Source organism: Heloderma suspectum, chromosome 15, assembly GCF_057233095.1.
Source record: "Heloderma suspectum isolate Gila_16-S chromosome 15, 16-S_ref, whole genome shotgun sequence".
In the NCBI taxonomy this organism is placed as follows: domain Eukaryota; kingdom Metazoa; phylum Chordata; class Lepidosauria; order Squamata; family Helodermatidae; genus Heloderma; species Heloderma suspectum.
In genome coordinates, this window is record NC_139472.1 from 4003084 (window position 1) to 4023127 (window position 20044).

Below are 20044 nucleotides of genomic sequence, written 5' to 3' on the forward strand. Positions count from 1 at the left end.
TTTCCCCCAACCACTGCTTGTCTGGTGGTTCCCCAGCTTCAGTGTAGCATTTTCTCCATTCTAAAATGTCGGAATGTCTCTCCGAAGGTTGGAATGCTTCTCCTAAAGGTCTCACTGCTAGTAACGAAGTCTGAAGCCAAAACGCGCTGGTGTTTTGGGCCCACCTTTTTTGCCTTTTGCCTGGCCCCCTTTTGTCTTTAACTACACCTACTGCTGGAACGCGGCCCCTGAGAGCTTCTCTGAAGTGGAAATTGGCCCCTGGGCTGAAAGAGGTTCAACACCCCTGCCTTATCTTAAGGAAACTGCGAAATCCAGAGGTCTGACATGCCTGCCCTGAGAGAGAGAGAAACTCTTTGCTTTTGAAAAATAAAGTTAGATGATGGTTGAGAGAGAGAGAGAGAGAGAACTGTCTTGAAACTGGTGCTAGATCTTTCCCCGCTCCGAAGGTCACGGCCCGGGCTTGGCTTGGAGAGGCTGTTTGAACCTGCTCCTCCTCCTTCCTGGAATCTCTGTGCAATCCTTGCCCGAAAAAGGGCTATTTTAAGCCTTTGATGTTCCAGCAGCCTGCATGTAATTGCTCCCCGGAGAGGACGAAAGCGGAGCTGGACATCGGGGGGGGGGGGCAGCAGCCATGGTGCTCTGAGCCCCCCGGCAGTGAAAGAAAGGAGTACCCGGGGGTCTTGCTTTTCTGCTCTCAGGACAACAGTGAAACAGATGCAGCGCCTGGGCAGTGGCGGGAATGTTTAGATCAGGAGTGGGGAACCTGCGTCCTCGTACATATTGTTGCACTCCGAGCCGCCTCATCCTTGATGAGGACCATGCAGGCTTGGGCTGATGGGAATTGGAGTCCGACAACATCTAGGAGGGCATAGGTTCCCCCATCTCTGGTTTAGGCAAACAGGGAGACCGAGTTTCAAATCCTCGCGTGGTCCCTTGAAGCTTCCTGGATGACCAGTCACTCATTCTGATCCTAATCCACCTCACAGGGTGGTTGTGGGGGAAGAAAAGGGGTGGTGGTGGTGAATCCAGACAGGTTCGCCTTTGTGCTCATTTCAGTGTCTGGTGAAGACTTTTTTTAAATTCTCCTAGGCATTTTAGTTTTCCAGTTTGTTTTGTATCTGGCATCGTATTTTAATTTTTTGCTCTGCTGCTGGCTTCTGTTTGGTGATTTTATATTTTTATATTGTAGTTTTAGACTTTTAAACTTTTATATTTTATCATCTATTTTATTGTCTTGTATTTTATGGTTTCAGTTGTTGTGAATGGCCCAGGGCCCATAAAAATGTAATAAGCCAATAAATAAACAAAATAATATAAGGATAAAATTAATTATATTAATATATAACTAGTTTGTTATTATTAAATACAAATAATTTTATTTATTTAATAACAATTGTGGTTGTTGTTGCTGTTGTTATTGTTATCATCATCCTTTTTATGCTGCTTTTCCATATAGATGTGCCCAAAGCAGCCAACAAGAAGGGAACAGCAATATAAGGACAGGAATAGATATCAAAGCATCATTGCAATAAACCTGGTGTGGGGAACTCCACCTCCCAACCGCCCCAGCCAGCACAACCACTGGTTGGGAATGGTAGGAGTTATAGTCTAGGAACCTCTGGAGAGTTGCAGTTCACCCAGCCTTGCAATAAACAGTCCAGTTCCAATTCATTTCAAAATACAAACAACGTAAGCAATTCAAAGCTGCAGTTCATTTCAATAATGTTTGTAACGTTTGAGATTGATCAACATGTCAGTGATTAAAACATAAATATCAATTTGATATTGTTTAATTTTTTAAGACTCATGGGACTAGGTTCGATGCCCCGGGCTCCTTGGTGGGATAAAAACTCATTTTCTTATTTTTTGTTAATAAGTAAATAAAAATTGTCGGCCGCTTTGAGCCTTTGAATGGAAAGACAGAACATAAATCCTTTAAACCTATTTTGCTCACCCTAGAGCAGGGTTGGGGAACCTGCAGCCAGTCGGTTGTTGTTGGACTCCAACTCCCATCGGCCCTGACTGTTGATCATGAAGACTGGGCTGATGGGAGTTGAATGACATCTGACGGGCTGCAGGTTCCCAGCCCCTGCTCCAGTGTGAACCAAGGGCAGAACTAGGTTTAAAACATTTATCTCCCGCCTTGCTATGTGCTTTGCAGGCAGAAGCTCCCAGGTTCGATCCTCACCATCTCCAGGCAGGGCAGGAAAAATGCCTGCCTGAAACTCTGGAGAACCACTGCTAGGGTCCACAGTCCTGGGCTAGATGGACCAAGGGTCTGACTCGGCATAAGGCAGCTTCCTATGTTCTTGCTGAAATCAGTCTTTCATTCAGAATCATGAGGACTAGAATCCTACTTTATCCTTAAAGGAAGGACCATAGCTGAGTGGTTGAGCCCCTGCGTTGCATGTAGAAGGGCCCAGGTTCATTCCCCTGCATCTCCAGGTAGAGTTGGGAAAGACGCCTGCCTGAAAACTTGGAGAGCCGCTGCCGGTCCACCGTCAGAGCTTGATGGCCCAGGGGTCTGACCTGGTATAAGGAGCTTCTGAGGTTCCTATGAGACAACAGCATCTGGCACGCCAAAGTTCCCCCGCCCCACTTTAAATCGGCTTTACAGAGCGCAGGCTGTGTGCGCGCGCTTCTCTGGCTTCAGCCTACCTAGTGTTTCCACAGCTTTCCCCCCCTTACTGTGGTGTAAATGTCTGATATGAAAATCTTCACGGTGCCCTTTCATTTGGGCAGGTTTGGGGACAGGGAAGATAGGGAGGTGGTGTAGCATAGAAGTTTAGGGAACTGAGCTACAAATCGAGAAGTCCATGGTTCGAATCTTGCCTTTGCCATGAACTCAGCGAGGTGGCCTTGGGCAAACCGCCACTCTCTTGGCCTCAGTCTCCCCATCTGCGATATCGGGAAGAAGAATACTGGCGTACAGCAGGAGTGTGGAACCTCTTTCTGCCTGAGGGCTGCATTCCATTTCAGAGAAGCTCTCCGGGGCCACATTCCAGGGGTGGGCGGGGCAGAAGGCAAACAGAGGCGGAGCCAAAATAGCCAAAACACCAGCACAACATAGCTGAAAGCTCTCGCTGCCTGTCGCTAAGCTTTAGAAGAGGCATGTCAACCTTTTAGAATGGGGAAAAATGGCACAAAAGCTGTGAAACCACCAAACGAGAGGTGGTTGGGGAAAGGGGGTGGAGTCAGAGGAAGGAGGCGTGGCTTTCTGGGGGACCCCAGGAGGGCCGGCTCTGCACAGCTCAGTATGAGGAAGTTTTTGAGTAGCTCTGTAGAGCATGGCAGCAGCTAATGCCTTTTGGGGGGGGCTGGGGTGTTACAGTGCTCTGTTTTTTGTTGGCCGGGTTCAGATCCTCCCCCCTTGGCCTGGAATGGGGAAGTGTGAGAGATAAATGACCCCACTGCGCTTAGATGATTTTGGAAGAGTTGCCTTTGCAAATCTTCTTTTTATTTATGATGGTGCCAAAACATGTTTTGATTTGAGGAAGTGGCTCATTTTGGGCTTCCCTTTTTAATTATGAGAGCTTTGTACTTTGGAAACAAAATTGATGTGTGTGTGTGTTAAAAATCCAGCATTTTAGGAGGAGACATATTTTCTGTGATAGATCTCTCTCCCTCCCCCCTCCTTTTTCTCTCACCATATACGTCTTTTTAAAGTTCTATTTATATATTTAGTTATTGCAACTTCTGAGACGGTTGGGTTTTTTTTAACTCTTTTTTCCTCGTGTGTAATAAAAATCCAAACTTTTGGAGGGTTTCAAAGAAATGACAGCCTATTTCAATTATTCATGTTTGTTTTCTCAAGAATCCTACTCAGTCTCTGTCAGTCAGAAATGCAGGTGCTGTCTTTCTTCCGCCTGTTTTTATGCGATCTGTTTTATTCCTGGAGTAACAATTCCCTGAACTTGGTTTGACCTTGGATTTCTTTCTGTGCTGAAGGGCTGAACTGAAGTTTGAAATGGAAGACTTGTATTTTCTGGTCTGGTTTCAGGAGCGCACTGGCCTCGCTGGCTGGGAATAATGGCAGTTGTTGTCCACACAACTGGAGGGCGCCAGGTTGGGGAAGGCTGAATGGCAGAGATATTGTTCATGGTCCTTTTCGATGCACAGAATTGCACACTATGTCATGTGGCTAGAGTAGAACATAATTAGGATGAAATACTTTTAGACATACTTATTTTGTGAGAAAATACTTATTTAAATACACACTTTCATGCAGAGTTTTAAAAGAGAAATTTGCAGGTAGATGTGGAAACAGGATGGAATGGACTTGTGAATGAGCACATGGGAAACTGGCATGGAACAGGAATGAACTGACCGATACATCCCTGGCTGGCCAAGCTGAAGACTGCAGTTGCCAGACCCTCTCCCATCCTCTTATTACCTTCAAGGAGTGGCTTTGAACTAGGAATGTAAGATAAATTTGTTCCAGTTTGTTTTTGATCAGGATTTACCCAGTTCTCCCCTTCCAGACAGGACACAGACTTGGATGCTATCTATGGTTGAAATGCGTACATTTCCGAGCTTGCCGTCTGATTTGTGGACCACCCCCAGTTGCGTTCGACAGCATGTGTACATTTGAAGGAGGCGCATGAAAAAGTGCGTACTTTTGAAAAATGCGCACAAATAAGCTTTAACCGATGGGAGAAGGATGCGCACGTTTCAAAGATGTGCACAATTGCTGTGTACATTTGGGGAAATACACACAGAAATATGGATGGGTTTTCATGTGAAAGGAGAAAAAGCTTGCAATCTGATATGGGCTCAAGTCGGAACAAGCTTCGAGGTGGAATTTGAAGAACTTGGGCAAACTCGGGGTTTGTTGATTCGCACATCTCTACTTCCAGTGCACGCATCTTTGGCTCTGGAACCAGAAACTCTGGTAGGGTTGTGTGTGTGTTATTGCTTTGGCCCTGTGTGGTCAAGGCTGTCCAGGCATCTTGACTGCACAAACAACCCCAGCCTTCCTCCTAACACTGGAGCTGGGCAGGTAGCATTGGTTACTGTGCAATTGCCAGGATAATCTCTGTTCACCTCTGCATCTTCAAACAACTGGCTCCGTATCCTGCTCACAAGACGGCAGTGTCATGCTCGCCAAGGCAAGTGCGGTGAGCAGAACTGACAAGGCCTGCTTGTACATGCATGGAAGCATACTTGATTTCGGCTTGGCGCTTTCACCACTGAATTTTGGCTCATGAATGCCTGGTTACCCTGGTAGAAATTCTCACTCACCACAGGTGAGCGGCTGTCATTTTCCACCACCAGCTGATAAGAAAAGAATGGTTGGAAGAGGTGGCAGACGCTGTACTGATTGTCTGCGCAATTCTTTCCGCTACCTTCACCGTCTTAACCTGATTCCCCTCCTCCCCGAGGTGGCACTTAAAAGGCTTCCCAAAACAAGAACAAACAAGCCCTTTTTAACTCATTTTGCTGATTAAATGGCTCCCAGACATGCATGATGCAGTTTAAAAAAAAAAGATGGAGTACTGTCAAAATCAGTGTTTAATAACCAACCACCCGAAGGGGGTATGAACAAGAGATGCCGTTTAACTTGTAATGCAGTTTCATTAATACACCTAATATATATACATCCCAGTTCATCAGGGCACAGAGGTTTTTTTTGGCGGGGGTGGTGGTGCTGCTGTTAATTTTGATTTTGCTCTATACTTGTTACATATGAGGTCTTGATGATTTCATTGTAATGCTGAATTTATCCTATGTTTATCAAATTGTTGTCTTATTTGAATGGATGGATCTGTCCCCTTCCAAGTCTGATACCTTTTGATAAGTTGGTGTTTAATGTGAGACGTTTTGGGTGCAATCTGGTGTGGAAAAGCGGCACATCAGTAAACTAAATCTAAATGTATGAAACTGCCTTCTGCTAAGTTTGTTTATTGGCTAGCCCAGTACTGTCTACTCCACATGTTGTGCTAATTGTTTACTCCAGATGCTGTGCTGCTCCAGATGTTGCAGATCTGTACTCTTGGAGATGGACCTGAGAGGGAAAAGGAAGCAAAACTGCATTTCTCTTTGCTGGCTGGGGGCAGGGGATAAAGGGCGTCCCACTGCTGTTTGGGAGAAGCGGTTCTCAGACTGTGGACTCCTTCCCAACTTGGTGCCCTCCAGATGTTTGGGACTACAATGCCCAGCATCCCTGACCCTTGGTCATGCTGGGGCTGATGAGAGTTGAAGTACAAAACCTCTAGAGGGCACTAGGTTGGGGAAAGGTGCTGTAGGATTGCTAGTGTGCAACTCAAAGTCAATTAGGGTGCAATCCTATGCATGTTTAGACAGAAAAAAAGTCTGACAACTCCCAGCATGCCCCAGTCAGCCATGCTGGCTGGGCCATGCTGGGAGTTGTAGGACTTTTCCTGACTATATGTGCATAGGATTGCATAGTTAATTAACTAATTAAAGGCTGTTGTGAGCCCCCAGCCTAAACCCTGGGATCCTGGGGTTGCAAAAAAAATCTCAGGTTTGCCTAGGGAAGTCCGTCGCTGGGAAATCTAGTTTGCTGAAGTTCAACGACGTGTACGACTTGATTTGCATATCTGAGTTGAGCTGCACGTGTTTCCGCAAACTCCGGGAACTTTTTTGCGCATTTTTCCGCACAGGACCTGCAAGCTGCGCAAATTTCTGAGCAATTTGCACAAAGCATGGCCGAATTTGCACAGATTGCTGAGGGATTTGTGCAAATTTCAGAACCTGCTTGGGGGAAAATGCACAAAATGCCTGGGAAATCCATGAACTGGCCTGACTCACTGCAGGGCACTGCAGTGGGAACCGGAACGAAGTCCGGGGGGCCAACCCTTGGAAAACTTGTCGAACTCCAGCCCCCAAGTGAATTTTTCTGATGTCCCTAGGTTTGCCATGCAGGCAAAGTATTTCAAGTTCCATCCCTGGCATCTCCAGTTAAAGAGCAGATCAGGTAGCAGGGAAATCACACCATTTTAGAGTTGGAAGGGACCTTGAAGGTCATTTAGTCCAACCCCCTGCTCAGTGCAAGGATCTTACAGCCACAACAACCCTGCAAGATGGCCATCCAGCTTCCGCTTAAATCCTGCCAGGATGATGGAAGAGACTTTTGAAACCATTCTTTTTTTTAAGGGGGGGGGGATTTTGGAGCTGCCTTCCAATGAACTTAGTCAAGCCTGAATTATAGCTCGGTGCAACTGGAAACAATTAGCAGTTGCCTTGAAGCTATGAGTGTGTGTGTATGTTCAGGACAAGGCCCTGGCAAGGCAGTGTATGGATCCGCAAAAGAGTTACAGATGTCATCGCTCAGCGACCAGGCCCTGTTAAACACAGTGTTTTTACAGCTGTTGGCTGCAAGATGCAGAAAGTTCCTGCTGCTTAAATCAAGTGTGGATTTCATTTATTTATATAGAATATTTTTGGATCCCTCCCCCGCTTCACTCAATGAGGGCTCAAAGCAATATGCAATAAAAAGAGTACGAAGATTAAAATGCATAAAAATATCAAAACCTAAAACAGGGGTGTCGAATCTCGTGTCAAATCCGGGATGCCTGGACTCCCTATTTGGCCCTCTGGGGCTTTCCAGATGGCCACACCCCTTCCTTTGACCCACCCTCTTTCCCCCACCTCCATTGTTCAGTTGTTTCCCGGCTTTTACACAGCCTGTCCCTCCCTTCTAAAAGATTGAATGGCTCAGTTACCGGCAATAATGGCTTTAATGTAAATATACTTACTGGATCAAGGATATTGATTTTCAACATTCTGTGTCAAATGCTCGCAGATCTTGCTCTCCAATATGTTTTGGTTTAACTTTTGAATTCCCTAGATAGGCCAGATATCTGGATAGCCTGACTCTCCCCAAATATCGCCATGTCTTTAAATTTAACTGCCTCCCTTCTGCAATATTGGAAGGGCGCTACTAGGGTGTCCTATGTGAGGATCGCTTGTGTCCCTGTGGAGATGAAATAGTTGAAACTTTAGGTCATGTTTTCTTTTCATGTAGCCTCCATAGGGAGGAACGTAATAGACTACTTTGTTACTTGATGTGCTCTTGTTAGACCCATGTACAACCTTGCCCACCCTCTAATGAGACTCACACACCCGCCTATAAGGAATCTTTAGGCATTGGCAATAGAGCGCCTATGGCTAAGAAGGCAATTCCCACCCAAAGAGATCCACACTCAAGACACTGTTGGAGAGGATAATGCCACAATGGCACATTTATTGAGGTTTACAAAGATTCAAATGCACAAGCTAGTTTTAGGGGAATTAGCTGAGCAAATGGATTTAACACTTAAGACCAGCTGGGGATGCTCCAGCCTTCACCAAGCTATGCTTTGGTGGGGAAATTAGCTGCATTCTTGGTGAAGCTGAGCTCTGGGCCTAAGAGTAGTTTTCAAGACTGTGGGAAGGAGTCTTCCCGAGGCCTGAATCCCCCATCTGTCAGGGATGCTCTGACCTGGGTTCCTGCATTGAGCAGGGGGTTGGACTCGATGGCCTTGTAGGCCCCTTCCAGCCCTACTATTCTACGATTCTATGACTCTAAGCCTACACAGACACACACACATACAGAGAGAGAGAGAGAGAGAAGGGAAAGAGGGGGTGGAAACTACAGTTTCTACAAAGAACGTCTAAAAGCATTATACCTTTCCTTGGGCTGAAGCCCTTTCCTCCAGACAGGAACTAGTGTGCGTTGCAACTCCTGGTCTCAGGTGAAGGGGAAGGGAAGCAGAGAGCCTTGACTAGGGAAGGAAAAGAACCCATGGTTGGTGCCTTGCTCTGCCAAGCAAGGAGCTTAGTGATTTCGGCAGTTTCAGCATGGAGCCTTTCCTCTGAGTGATTTCAGCAGCAGTGTGGCACCATGCCCCTGGAGGGGTGAGGCACCTCGTGATTTCAGCAGCATGGCCCCCCACCTCTGGGAAGAGGGGGCCTGGGGACTGTCCCAACCTGAGGCTTCTTATACAGTTCAGAGACAGGCAGTGACATCACAACTCTGATGAGCCAGACACTGCTCATAGGCACTGGAAATGGTGCTGCTTGCTGTGGGAGAAAGTGAGTGGGCCTTCCCTCCCGTATAACAAAAGAGGGTGCTTGGGAGTGATGGCTGTACTGATCTCTTCCTCTTGTACCAAAAGATGACCTTGCATGTTAATGACTGGCTTTAGTCAAGGCTGGAGTTCAACAATAGGAGCATAATGCAGGTAGTTTACTAGGTAAATAACCAGAGATCACTCTTGCTATCCAGCACATTCATGTTTTCATAGAATCATAGAATAGTAGGGTTGGAAGGGACCTACAAGACCATCGAGTCCAACCCCTGCTCAATGCAGGAATCATTGAAGTCAAAGCATCCCTGACAGATGGCTGTCCAGCTTCATCTTGGATGCCTCCAGTGTGGGAGAGCCCACCGCCACCCTAGGTCATCGGTTCCATTGTCATATTGCTCTAACAGTCAGGAAGATTTCCTGATGTTCAGCTGGAATTTGGCTTCCTGTAACTTGAGCTCATTATTCCGTGTCCTTCCTGCATTCTGGGATGATTGAGAAGAGATCCTGGCCTTCCTCTCTTGTGACAACCTTTCAGGTACTTGAAGAGTGCTATCCTATCTCCCCTCAGTCTTCTCTCCTCAAGGCTAAACATGGCCAATTCTTTCAGTCTCTCTTCATAGGGCTTTGTTTCCAGTCCTCTGAGCATCTTTGTTGCCCTCCTCTGAACCCTCTCCAGCTTGTCTGCATCCTTCTTAATGTGCGGTGCCCAGAACTGGACACAGTACTCCAGATGAGGCCTAACCAGTGCTGAGTCGAGGGGAACTAGTACTTCCTGGGATTTGGAAGCGATGTGTCTATTAATGCAGCCTAAAATAGCATTTGCCTTTTTTGCAGCCACAGCACATTGTTGGCTCATATTCAGCTTGTGATCTACAACAATTCCGAGATCCTTCTCGCTTATAGTGTTGTTGAGCCACGTATCCCCCATCTTGTAACTGTGCATTTGGTTTCTTTTTCTAGGTGCAGAACTTGGCATTTATCCCTATTAGATTTCATTCTGTTTTCTGCCCAGAGCTCCAGCCTATCATGATCACTTTGAATTTTGTTTCTGTCTTCCAAGGTATTAGCTGAATTTTTGCTGAATTTTGAGCCCCACCTTTGCCTTCGGGGAGTGCGTTTTAGGAAGTCCATCAAAAACCGAATTGCCTGATCTAGCCTTGCATGACACTCTCAACCCCATTCCTGTGGGGGTCTTTCTCCCACCTTCGCTGAGGCTGGGGACAAAGATCCCTGGCTTTGTGGTGGTGTCTCAAAATGGAGTCAGTCCTGTTTACTCAGAAGAGAGCTACTTTGTAACAGCTTTGCCCTATTATGAGGAAACGCCCTGGAAGGACACTTGAACAGTGTTTGGAACATTTCTTGTCTGGTACCAACAAGTCAATGGCAGCGTTCGTGGCTAATTTCCTCTTCTCTGCTCAGAGGTCTCGTAAGATGATATCTTCATTCTAACAGTAACTTGTATTCTGTGTTTTTATCTTTTGTATCACATTGTGTTTTAATTATGCCCGTATATTTTAAATTTGTGTATGTTTTAATGACTATTCTTCAGCTTGCTGCGTAATGACTTAATGATGACATTTTCATGTTTTTAGTTATTATGATTCACTGCTTGTTTGTTCTAACGGGTCTGTGACTGCATAATAAAATGAACTGACCTGAATCGAAATATGCTGGTATTTCGGCCCCTCCTCTTTCTCTTTGACCCCGCCCACCACTGGATCGCAGCCCCCAAGACCTTCTCTGAAATTGATTTTGGCTCCTGGGCTGAAAGAGGTTCAACACTCCTGACCTAACACATATTTTAAAACTGGGCCTTAATAATGATTAAAAAAACACAGAGAGCAGTGATAACTATTAGAATCTCAGTGGAAGAATGTTTTGTTCACCAGCCATCTAAAGGACACTAAAGAGGAGGCGGCTAACCTAATCTCCCTGGGGGAGGACGTTCCACAACTGGGGTGCTGCTACACAAAAGGCCCTGTTATGAATACTGACCAAACTCACCTCTTTAGGAGGTAGGACCAGAGCCGGTGTCAAGGGTAGGCATGGTCAGCCCTGACAAGGCCCCCCTGGAGTTGCTCCTCATCCTTGCCATTGCAACCTGCTTCTTCACCTGCCTCTTGCCCTGGCCCAGACAAGGGTGGTGGTGAGAAGGAGGAGCTGGAGATGCCATGGCCTGCTTGCTCCCTGGCTCTCTGCCTGTCGAGCCAACAAGGGGCAGCCATGGTGAGAAAGTGGATGAGGAGCAGATGGTGGCAATGGAAGCAAACTCAGAAGCAAACTCACTGAGGGAGGGTGCCTTCCCCAAGGTCCCTCAAAGACCTGGAGCTGGACCTAGGTGGGACACCCATCGAGGCCTCAGGTAACGTGTGCGAATTTCAGGCGGGCACACGCAGGAGGAGACGGTCTTTTGGATAACATAGAAATCATAGAATCACAACACCATCGAGTCCAACCCCCTGCTCAGTGCAGGAAGCCTGATTCCCAGGCGGTCTCCCATCCAAGTACTAACCAGGGCTGACCCTGCTTACTTGGCTTCTAGGCGTTTAGGGCTTTATAGGTAAGAAACAGCACCGTAGATGGAGCCCGGAAGCCAGCGCCGCTGTCACGACTGCCGTTCTGCGCTGAACCGGCTTGACGTTGGTGGCCTCTGCTGCTTTCGGTGCTGCACCACCCCATGCATGGCTTTGGCGTAGAGGTAGTACAGTGGGTGGGACCCCTCTTAGCCCAGGATCCTGCCCCTCTTGTGATCAGCACGTGAGTGGCTAGAGGAGGGGACGTGCACACCGAGGGTGGGGCCAGCTTGCACGGGCCCCATCATGCGTGTGTCTTAAGTTGCTGAAGCCGCGAGCAGGGGGCTGTTCCAGGGCTGAGGCCGTTGCCCAGTGGCATCCCGTCTGGATGGGGAGGGGTTTCAGGTTCACATGAGGATTAGGGCAGAGCCTCAGGTTAGGGTTAGGATTGGGAAACCCTGCATCCCTGTGCAGGAGCTGGGGGCTTGGTAAAGCCCAGCTTAGGCCGATGGACGGAGTGGTCAACCAGGAGACATTGCATACTGTCTTTGAGCATGCCGCGTGGATGGGGAGATGTTTCAGTTTCACGTGAGGGTTAAGGTCTAGCCTCAGGTTCAACAAGAACCTGCACTCAACCTATCCTCAACCTCGAGTGTGGGTTATCATGTGGTGCGCACCCAGCCGGTGTCTGCAGTGGACCAATAGGTAGATGAGGGGTTCAATCAAACGATTCTCAGGGTGACTTGCAAAGGGGTATTAAAACCAAGGTAATAAAACAAGGGTAGTAAAACAAAGCTCCAAGTGAGATAATAAAACAAAGCCTCAAATCTCTCTCTCTCTCTCTCCCCCCCCCCCCCCCGAATCCTTTAGTTTTCTGGCTAAGTAATGGGGCTGTAAGGGAAGCGGTGGCTTAGTGGTTAAGATGCTGAACTGCAGACCGGAAGGTCGGCAGGACAGCAGTTCGAGGCCTGAGTGCCGCATGATGGAGTGAGCTCCCGTCTTCAGTCCCAGCTCCTGCCAACCTAGCAGTTCGAAAGCAAGAAATTGCAAGTAGATAAATAGGTACCGCCTCGGCGGGAAAGGCACCAGCGTTCCGTGCACCTCGGTGTTCAGTCACGCCGGCCACGTGACCACGGAAGCGTCTTCGGACAGCGCTGGCTCTTCGGCTTAGAAACGGGGATGAGCACCGCACCCTAGAGTCGGACACGACTGGTTGGGGACGCCTTTACCTTTAATGGGGCTGTAGCTTTACTTTGGTTCTGCAAACCCTGGGCAACTTGTGCTTGGAGCCAAGTGGTCTGTCTGGCAGGCAGTGGGGAAGCAGGGCTCCCTTCAGCTCATCCTGCTCTGGCCCATGGACAGGGCAATGCTGCTGACTAGTTCTGGCTGAAACCCGGAGGGGATGGGCTGTCCCGCTGACATGGGTGCCACCAGCCTCCGCTGCTCCTCCCCTTGCTGTGATGTTCGTTCCGGGAAGGCGGACGTTGCCACCTCCCAGTGGCCCCTGGTCCTTCACCAGTGGCAGAGGCCGGTGTATGTTTCCCTCCTGACCCTGATCCCCTAACTCAGAGGGCAGGAGCAGGGCTGGGCTGCTGCAGCGCAGTCCCCTCCCCTCTACGCATCCCATCCGTGCACGGGGGGGGAAATGAAACCAGCCTTCTCCTGGCGTGTTGCTATTTAGCACTGGAAAAAGCCCCCAGAGTTCCAGTGTCTCAGATCCCTCTTTGTGGACATTGTATTCCTCCCTCTGCCCCCGCCTCTCTAATTTGCGGCCTGGCTCACTTGCCCGAGCTGCCTGCTATTAAAAGGACCTTCAGATGGGCACAGTTTGATTCCACCTCTTGTCTTGTGGCATCTTGTGGTTTGGATTATGTGGATGAATATGCAAGGGAGCTGATAACTCGAGAGCTTTCAATCTATCATTATTATTGTTAATAATAATAACAATGATTTCTTATTACGTTTATATCCCACCTTTTTTCCTCTTGCAAGGACCCAAGGTGGCTTACCTGGTGGTCTTCCTCTTGATTTCTCATCCTCACAACAACCCTGTGAGGTAGGTGAGGCTGAGAGTCAGTGACTGGCCCAAAGCCACCCTGTGAGCTTCATGGCTGAGCGGGGACTAGAACCCGGGTCTCCCGAGTATCGCTTCTCTTTTCTAGCTGCTGTACTTGTAAGACCATTGTCCGATACACACTTCTCACGTTTCCCTTTTCCTTCTCCCCCAGGGTGGTGAAAGAAGAGATCTCGGACGACAATGCAAAGCTGCCGTGCTTCAATGGGCGTGTCGTGTCCTGGGTATGTTGGATCAATCCTCATCCTTTGGGGCTGTGTAGAGTTAAGGGACACTCTGGAGCTCTGCAGGAGGCATTGCTGGACCGAGGGCCATCTCAAGACATTTCGCTGCCTGAGGCCAAGGTCAAGTTGGCTCCCCTCCCCTTCCATGTGCAAAAGCAGACTGGAGCAGCAGTCGAATTTGTGTTCTACACTGGTGATGGCACAGCATCCTGTGCTGCACCTGAAGGCAGCAGACTTGTTTAGGGGACACAGAGCAGGACACACCGCACACAGCTCTGCCCTCCATTATGTTGCTGCCATCTCCCAGCATCTGCCATCTGAGGCAGCCACCTCGCTCTGCTTATTGGTAGGGCCGGCCCTGGCTGGATCCAGTGTGGGCCAGATCTTGTATGCGTTTGATGCCTGCAGAGAATGGAGAAGTCTGGCTGGCTCAGCTTCTCGCCTTTCTGAGGCACTGGTGAGAAGGGCTGTCAGGCAGTGGTGGAGCCCCTGATTTGCAGGCAGAAGGTCCCAGGTTCAGTCCCTAGCATCTCTAGGTGGGGCTTGGAAAGACGGCTGGCTGAAACCCTGGAGAGTTGCTGCCAGTTAGCGTTGACAATAGCTATGCAGCAACAGCCGGCCAATGAGGGAGCCTGGCCCAGACGTTTTTATACACATCCGGGATTATTACCTGACGTACTCTGGCCTAGGGATCTCCTTGCATTTCCCTCTTTCTGCCAGAGGTGGGGACTGAATCTTGGTCCAGCCTCCCTCACATCCAAGGTGGCGACCATCACTCCATCTTGTGGCAGTGAGTTCTGCAGGGGAGGAGCTGTAGCTCAGTGGTAGAGCGCATGCTTTGCATGCAGAAGGGTTCTATCCCCAGAATCTCTGGGTAGGGCTAGGAAAGAATCACATCATATCATAGGGTGGGAAGGGGCCTACAAGGCCATCAAGTGCAACCGCCTGCTCGGTGCAGGAAGCCGGATTCCCAGGCGGCCTCCCATCCAAGGACCAACCAGGGTTGACCCTGCTTAGCTTCCGAGATCAGACGAGATCGGGCACATCCAGCCCTTTGCTTCGTGCCTGAAACCCTGGAGAGCCGCTGCTGCCAGTCAGTGTCGACAAGACTGGACTAGACGTCCCCATTGTCTGACTCAGTGTAAGGCAGCTACCTGTGACCAAATTGCATCTATACTTATGAATGTTCATATGCACATTTGGTGCAAACCACTGCCCTCTCTTGTCCTCTTTTTAGGGAGTGTAGTTCCCTTGTTTCGCAGCGCATAGGTGGCCACCCGAGGGGGAAAAGGTGAGTGGGGTGAGGTTTTGTGTGCGCGAGAAAGAGAGAGAGAAGTGGAGTCCAGACCCTGCAAGCTCCAACCATGCCCACTGCTGGTGTGAGGCCCCTGACGTTCTGCCCGCCACCGCATGCAGCCCTCGGGGGCAAAAAGGTTCCTTGCCCCGGCTGCCAAGGTCCAGAATGTATTTTTAGGTTGGGTTTATTTGCCGCTGTGCAAAGACTTCCATTCCCGCTGGAAGATTCTGTGATGCGCTTTCCTCCTTGGGATCTGCAGAGCGTCAGCCATTTATTTTTTTATGGGTCGGGACGTTCATGAGTGGGCTGCGGCGCTTCGACGCAAGGTTTTACAGCTCTCGGGGGTGATTCATGGAGTGATGTGCCTTTCAGCCGAGCGGGGGCGGATTTGCGAGTACCTCAGCTGTGTGTGTTTGCAGGTGTGTGCGCCTGCCTGGAATCATTTGTCTTGGACTCTTCTTTATTTATTTGCTTACCAGTATTCCTCCGTTGCTGACGACAAAAGATCTGAAAGCGGTGTGCGCAATTAACAGAGACATAAAAATAAAGACCAACACATTGAGTGTATCATATCTACCTAAGATGGAAGTTTACACCGTGCAGGGAAGGCTTGTGTGATGAGTCTTTCACATCCACCGAAAAACAAAAAGATGGTGCATGTAGAATTATAGAATCATAGAAAAGTAGGGTTGGAAGGGTTCTATAAGACCATCAAGTCCACCCCCTTGCTCAGTGCCTACATCCTTGTACCAGAAAGCAAAGGAACAAAAGGTGCAAAATGGGAGAGCATGCAAAGCTGACCCATGAATGGCAGAGAAACGTCTCAAGGTGCTGGAACAGAGATTTTATGTGTAAAAAAGCCCAACGCATTTGGTCCACTTTTTATTTTCAGGCCTTCTTCAAGGGGCTATCAAAACGTCTGCAGACATTCCTGTAATAAAATCTCCTACTAAAACCCACTGGTGACATCATTACAGGAATTTGCACCACTCCTGGGTTGCGGCAGGCAATCGGCTCTGCCCCTGAGCTGCCATGTTTCATCTGTCCCCTCCCCTGAGACACCATTTCCCACATGGTTTTGTTTGATGGACCTCCAGGGTCCTAGTAAAAAGAAAAAAGAAAAATTAAGCAGACCCTGCACGACTGAAGTCTGCTCCATCTGTTCTAAACCGCTACACCACATTGGCTCCACCCCCTAGACAACTCTTCACTCCTACATAACATGAACCCGATGTGAGACCCTCAATTTGGCTGCACTGGAGAGTCTTTAGCATATCCGTTAATCCATCCCTTGGGTCAGCAGCTGCTAAGAGCATGTCTTCTGGTGGTGAGCAGAACCTCTCCTTTCTCTTCTGCCCAGCCCCACTGATGCAACCAGAATTCCTCCTACCCTTGTGAAGGGTCAGCCTCTCTTCATGACTTGCAGAAAGACGTCTCTAAAGCCAAGGAGCCTGTTGCTTTTGGACTTTCGCCTTGCACAAGAAGCCGTGGGTGGTGTCTGCCGAGGCATTTTCCAGCTTGAATTCTCTGCCCTCAATTCACTCTCCTCCCAGATTCTGTCCTTTGGCAGCCCCAGTACATGTCAGTGTTTGAGCCAAGTGCCACCCTTCACTTTGTATTAAAAAATAATGGGTAAACTGAGGCATGCTTTGTTCCATTTTCCTTTCCCTGATAGTGTCTGGACTTTTAAAGCCTTTATAACAGGGCTGGAAAAATGTCCCACAGGTACCTAAAAATTGGATACTGGCATCTTAAGAAATGTACTGATATTTTAAGACACTGCGTGTCTAATTTTAGATTAATCAACTGACATTGTAGTTGATTGATTGATGATGATTTTCATTGTGAAGGGCCAGGTTGCTTGACAGGGCTGTGAGTTGACAGCATGCTTGTGTAATTTTTGAGGCTGTTTTGGGGGTACCGTTGTGTTTTATTCTAATAGGGAATGGGGGGGGGGCTCTAACTGGTGCCAAATCAGAAGGGGAGGCACTCACGCTTTTTGGAAAGAGATGAAAAGCTACTTTTGATGATTGGGCAGGGAGGAGTTGCCCTGAAAGGGAGCAAAGAGTTCACTCATTCAGAGCGAGGACAGTACTGACCCAGAAACATTGTCTTTGCTCCCAATGGGCTTTGTTTGACTTCAGAGACACTGTCATGTAGCCAGATCCTATTGGTTACATAGCACTGTGACATTATCACGTTTAATTAACATGATTACCATGAAGGGCTGGGATTCCCTGTGCAACTATTCCCAGGAAGGAGACCCAGAAAATAATTGGTCCCAAAGACAGCAGCAGAGAGGGAAAATTCAACCAGTGAAGAGGGACGGAAAGAAAATGACCGTGTAATTTCAGGGGAATTGCTCAGAGTCACCCCTGTTTCTAACACTGTGTGGTTGCTTTTTAAATTTACCACTCTCTTGTGTTAATATCTCACAGAGTCACCTGGCTGGGGAATGCTGGGAGTTGTAGGAGTTTTTCTGTCTAAGCATGCATAGGATTGTGCCCTTAATTGGTTAAACATTTGCCTTTTAAAAACTGCCGCATCAATTAAATGATTTGATCGACTGCCCTTTCATTTACTTATTATTTTACATCTCTGCATAGAGCTGCCTCCATTGACAAAATATCCCCTATTCCTTTCTTGGTGCAGGTAAAATGCTGCCTGATCACCCAACCATGGTTAGGAGATGCCAGTACCTAGTGGACTCCTCCCTTCTCACTTATGGATTGTGCTGTGCCTTTCCTTTCCTTTCCTTTCCTTTCCTTTCCTTTCCTTTCCTTTCCTTTCCTTTCCTTTTTTTTTTTTTGCAGCTAACCATAGTTAGCGTTAAGTCTTGGCATGGGGTGTGTGTGTGTGTGTGTGTGTGACCATGGCTAGTTCCAAATCCCCTTCCAACCATAACTGCACAGTGTGGTTTAGAGCTCACCATGCTTTGGGAAAGATGTCATTGCAAAGGCTAACCATGGTTAGCACTGAAAATGAAATGGAATAGAAATCCACATGCAGACGGCAGGGGCGGGGGGAATCTGCAGAGGGCTCCCAATCTCCGAACCATGGTTAGGAGAGCCAGTCTTCTCTGCGTTTGCTCCTTGGCTCTGGAACTCCCTGTGGAGGGAGGCTAGGTTGGTTCCCTCTCTGTTCTTCTTCTGCCAGCAGGCATTTTTATGCAGTCAGGCTTTCAGCATATAAACTGGGTTTGTTGCTGAAGTTTTTTAACTTGGTGTTGCTTATTTCTTTTATTGTATGTTTAATTTTGTTGTTGTTACCCTATGCTTTAATTAAGATTTTGTTAATCTGGGTTTTCTTGTTAGCCACCATGAGTGCCATTTTTCTGGCAGAAAGGTGGGATAGAAATTAATGAATTGATTACATACGACATCTCCAACGGTGCCTGTTCATGACTGTCACCGCTCCTGATCTCAAGGGTATAGTACACCTCTGTTGCTTTTCACCGAGTGTCAGAGTTAAGTCATTAAACCCTCCTCTGCCTCCTTCTTTAACCTTAAAATTAGCCTTGGCTGTTCAGCGCCCTTCCATTCATGATGCTGTGCGTGCACATGATGTTCAGGGGTTTGATCACCGCTTGATGCTCCTGAAAGGGCCTCCGCAGCTTCTTCAGCACAGCCACCCTGCTGAGGTGGCTAAAAGAATAAGCCCGGCCTGTGTGCTGATTCTGAAACTGGCTGAGCGTCGGCTGATGTGACAGGTTGTGCGCATGGGGTTGGCCATTGTAGGCACTTTTCTTTTCGGTGTTTGAGAGAGGCATTATACGATAGTGGAACGCCTTTTTTAAAAGAGCTGATTCGCTGCCTTGGGATTGGCACGGTTCCCGATTGGCTGGTGGTGATGTCATGCTTCTTTTCTCCAGCGATGGCATGCTGGTGCCCGGTAATCAGGGTGGAAAAGGAGAGCCCCATGATATCGTCTGGTTCTCCTTTTGTGCCATGTATGCTTCCCAGTGCTTTCAGATGCCTACGTTTTGATAAAAATCCATTCCACCTCGTCCTGGATTGAAAGGCACCATGTGGAGGGACCCGCTAAAATGTGCTCTGCAATCCATCACTGAGCAGCATTGGCCATTGTGGGAAACTTCTTTCACTGCAAGAAACAGACCGGATAATCTGGGCTGAGCACATAAGAACATAGGCATATTGTCTCTGATCCTGGAGGTAGCATATAGCCATCAGGACTAGTGGCCATCAATAGCCTTCTCCTCCAGGAATTTGTCTAACGCCCTTTCAAAGCCATCCAAATTGGTGGCCATCACTACGTCTTGTGGTAGGAAATTCCACAGTTTAACTCTGTGCTGTGTGAAGGAGGCCTTCCTTTGATCTGTCTTGAATCTCCCACTCCTCAGCTTCATGGGAGGACCCAGTGGGTTCTAGTATTATGAGAGAGGGAGAAAAAGTCTTCCCGTCCACATTCTACACACCAGGCATAATTTTGTACAACAATATAAGAACATCAGAAGAGCCCTGCTGGATCAGGCCAAGGGTTCATCTAGTCCAGCATTCTGTTCACACAGTGGCCAACCAGCTGCCCACAGGAAGACCACAAGCAGGGCATGAGCGCAACAGCACCCTCCCGCCCATGTTCCCCAGCAGCCTGTGTACACAGTAACACAGGGAGCTGACTTGGACTTCTGGTCCGTCTAATGTGGCACTGTCTGCTCTGACAGGTAGCAAGGAGAACTCGGGGTCATCCAATGAAATAGACAAGCAGGAGATTTGGGACCGACCAAAAGATGTGCTTTGTCATGGCACCGTACATGATCTGGGCCGGCCCTGCCATTAGGCAGAGTGAGGCGGCTGCCTCAGGTGACAGATGCTGAGGGTCAGGGGCAGCAGCCGCATGGTCATTCTTCCTGAGCCACCCCAGAAATTCCCCGCAGTTGGAGTGCA

The 20044-nt window shown here is 48.3% G+C and overlaps 1 protein-coding gene across 2 annotated transcripts in view; it reads left to right on the forward strand.

Moving 5' to 3' along the window:
* DVL1 (dishevelled segment polarity protein 1) overlaps positions 1 to 20044 on the forward strand; it is a 136943-nt gene that overhangs the window by 47168 nt on the left and 69731 nt on the right. For both annotated transcript variants that reach the window (XM_084822185.1, XM_084822186.1), the window contains exon 2: positions 13774 to 13843. In XM_084822185.1, the coding sequence (XP_084678311.1) occupies positions 13774 to 13843 (70 nt within the window). The remainder of the gene's footprint in view (positions 1 to 13773; positions 13844 to 20044) is intronic.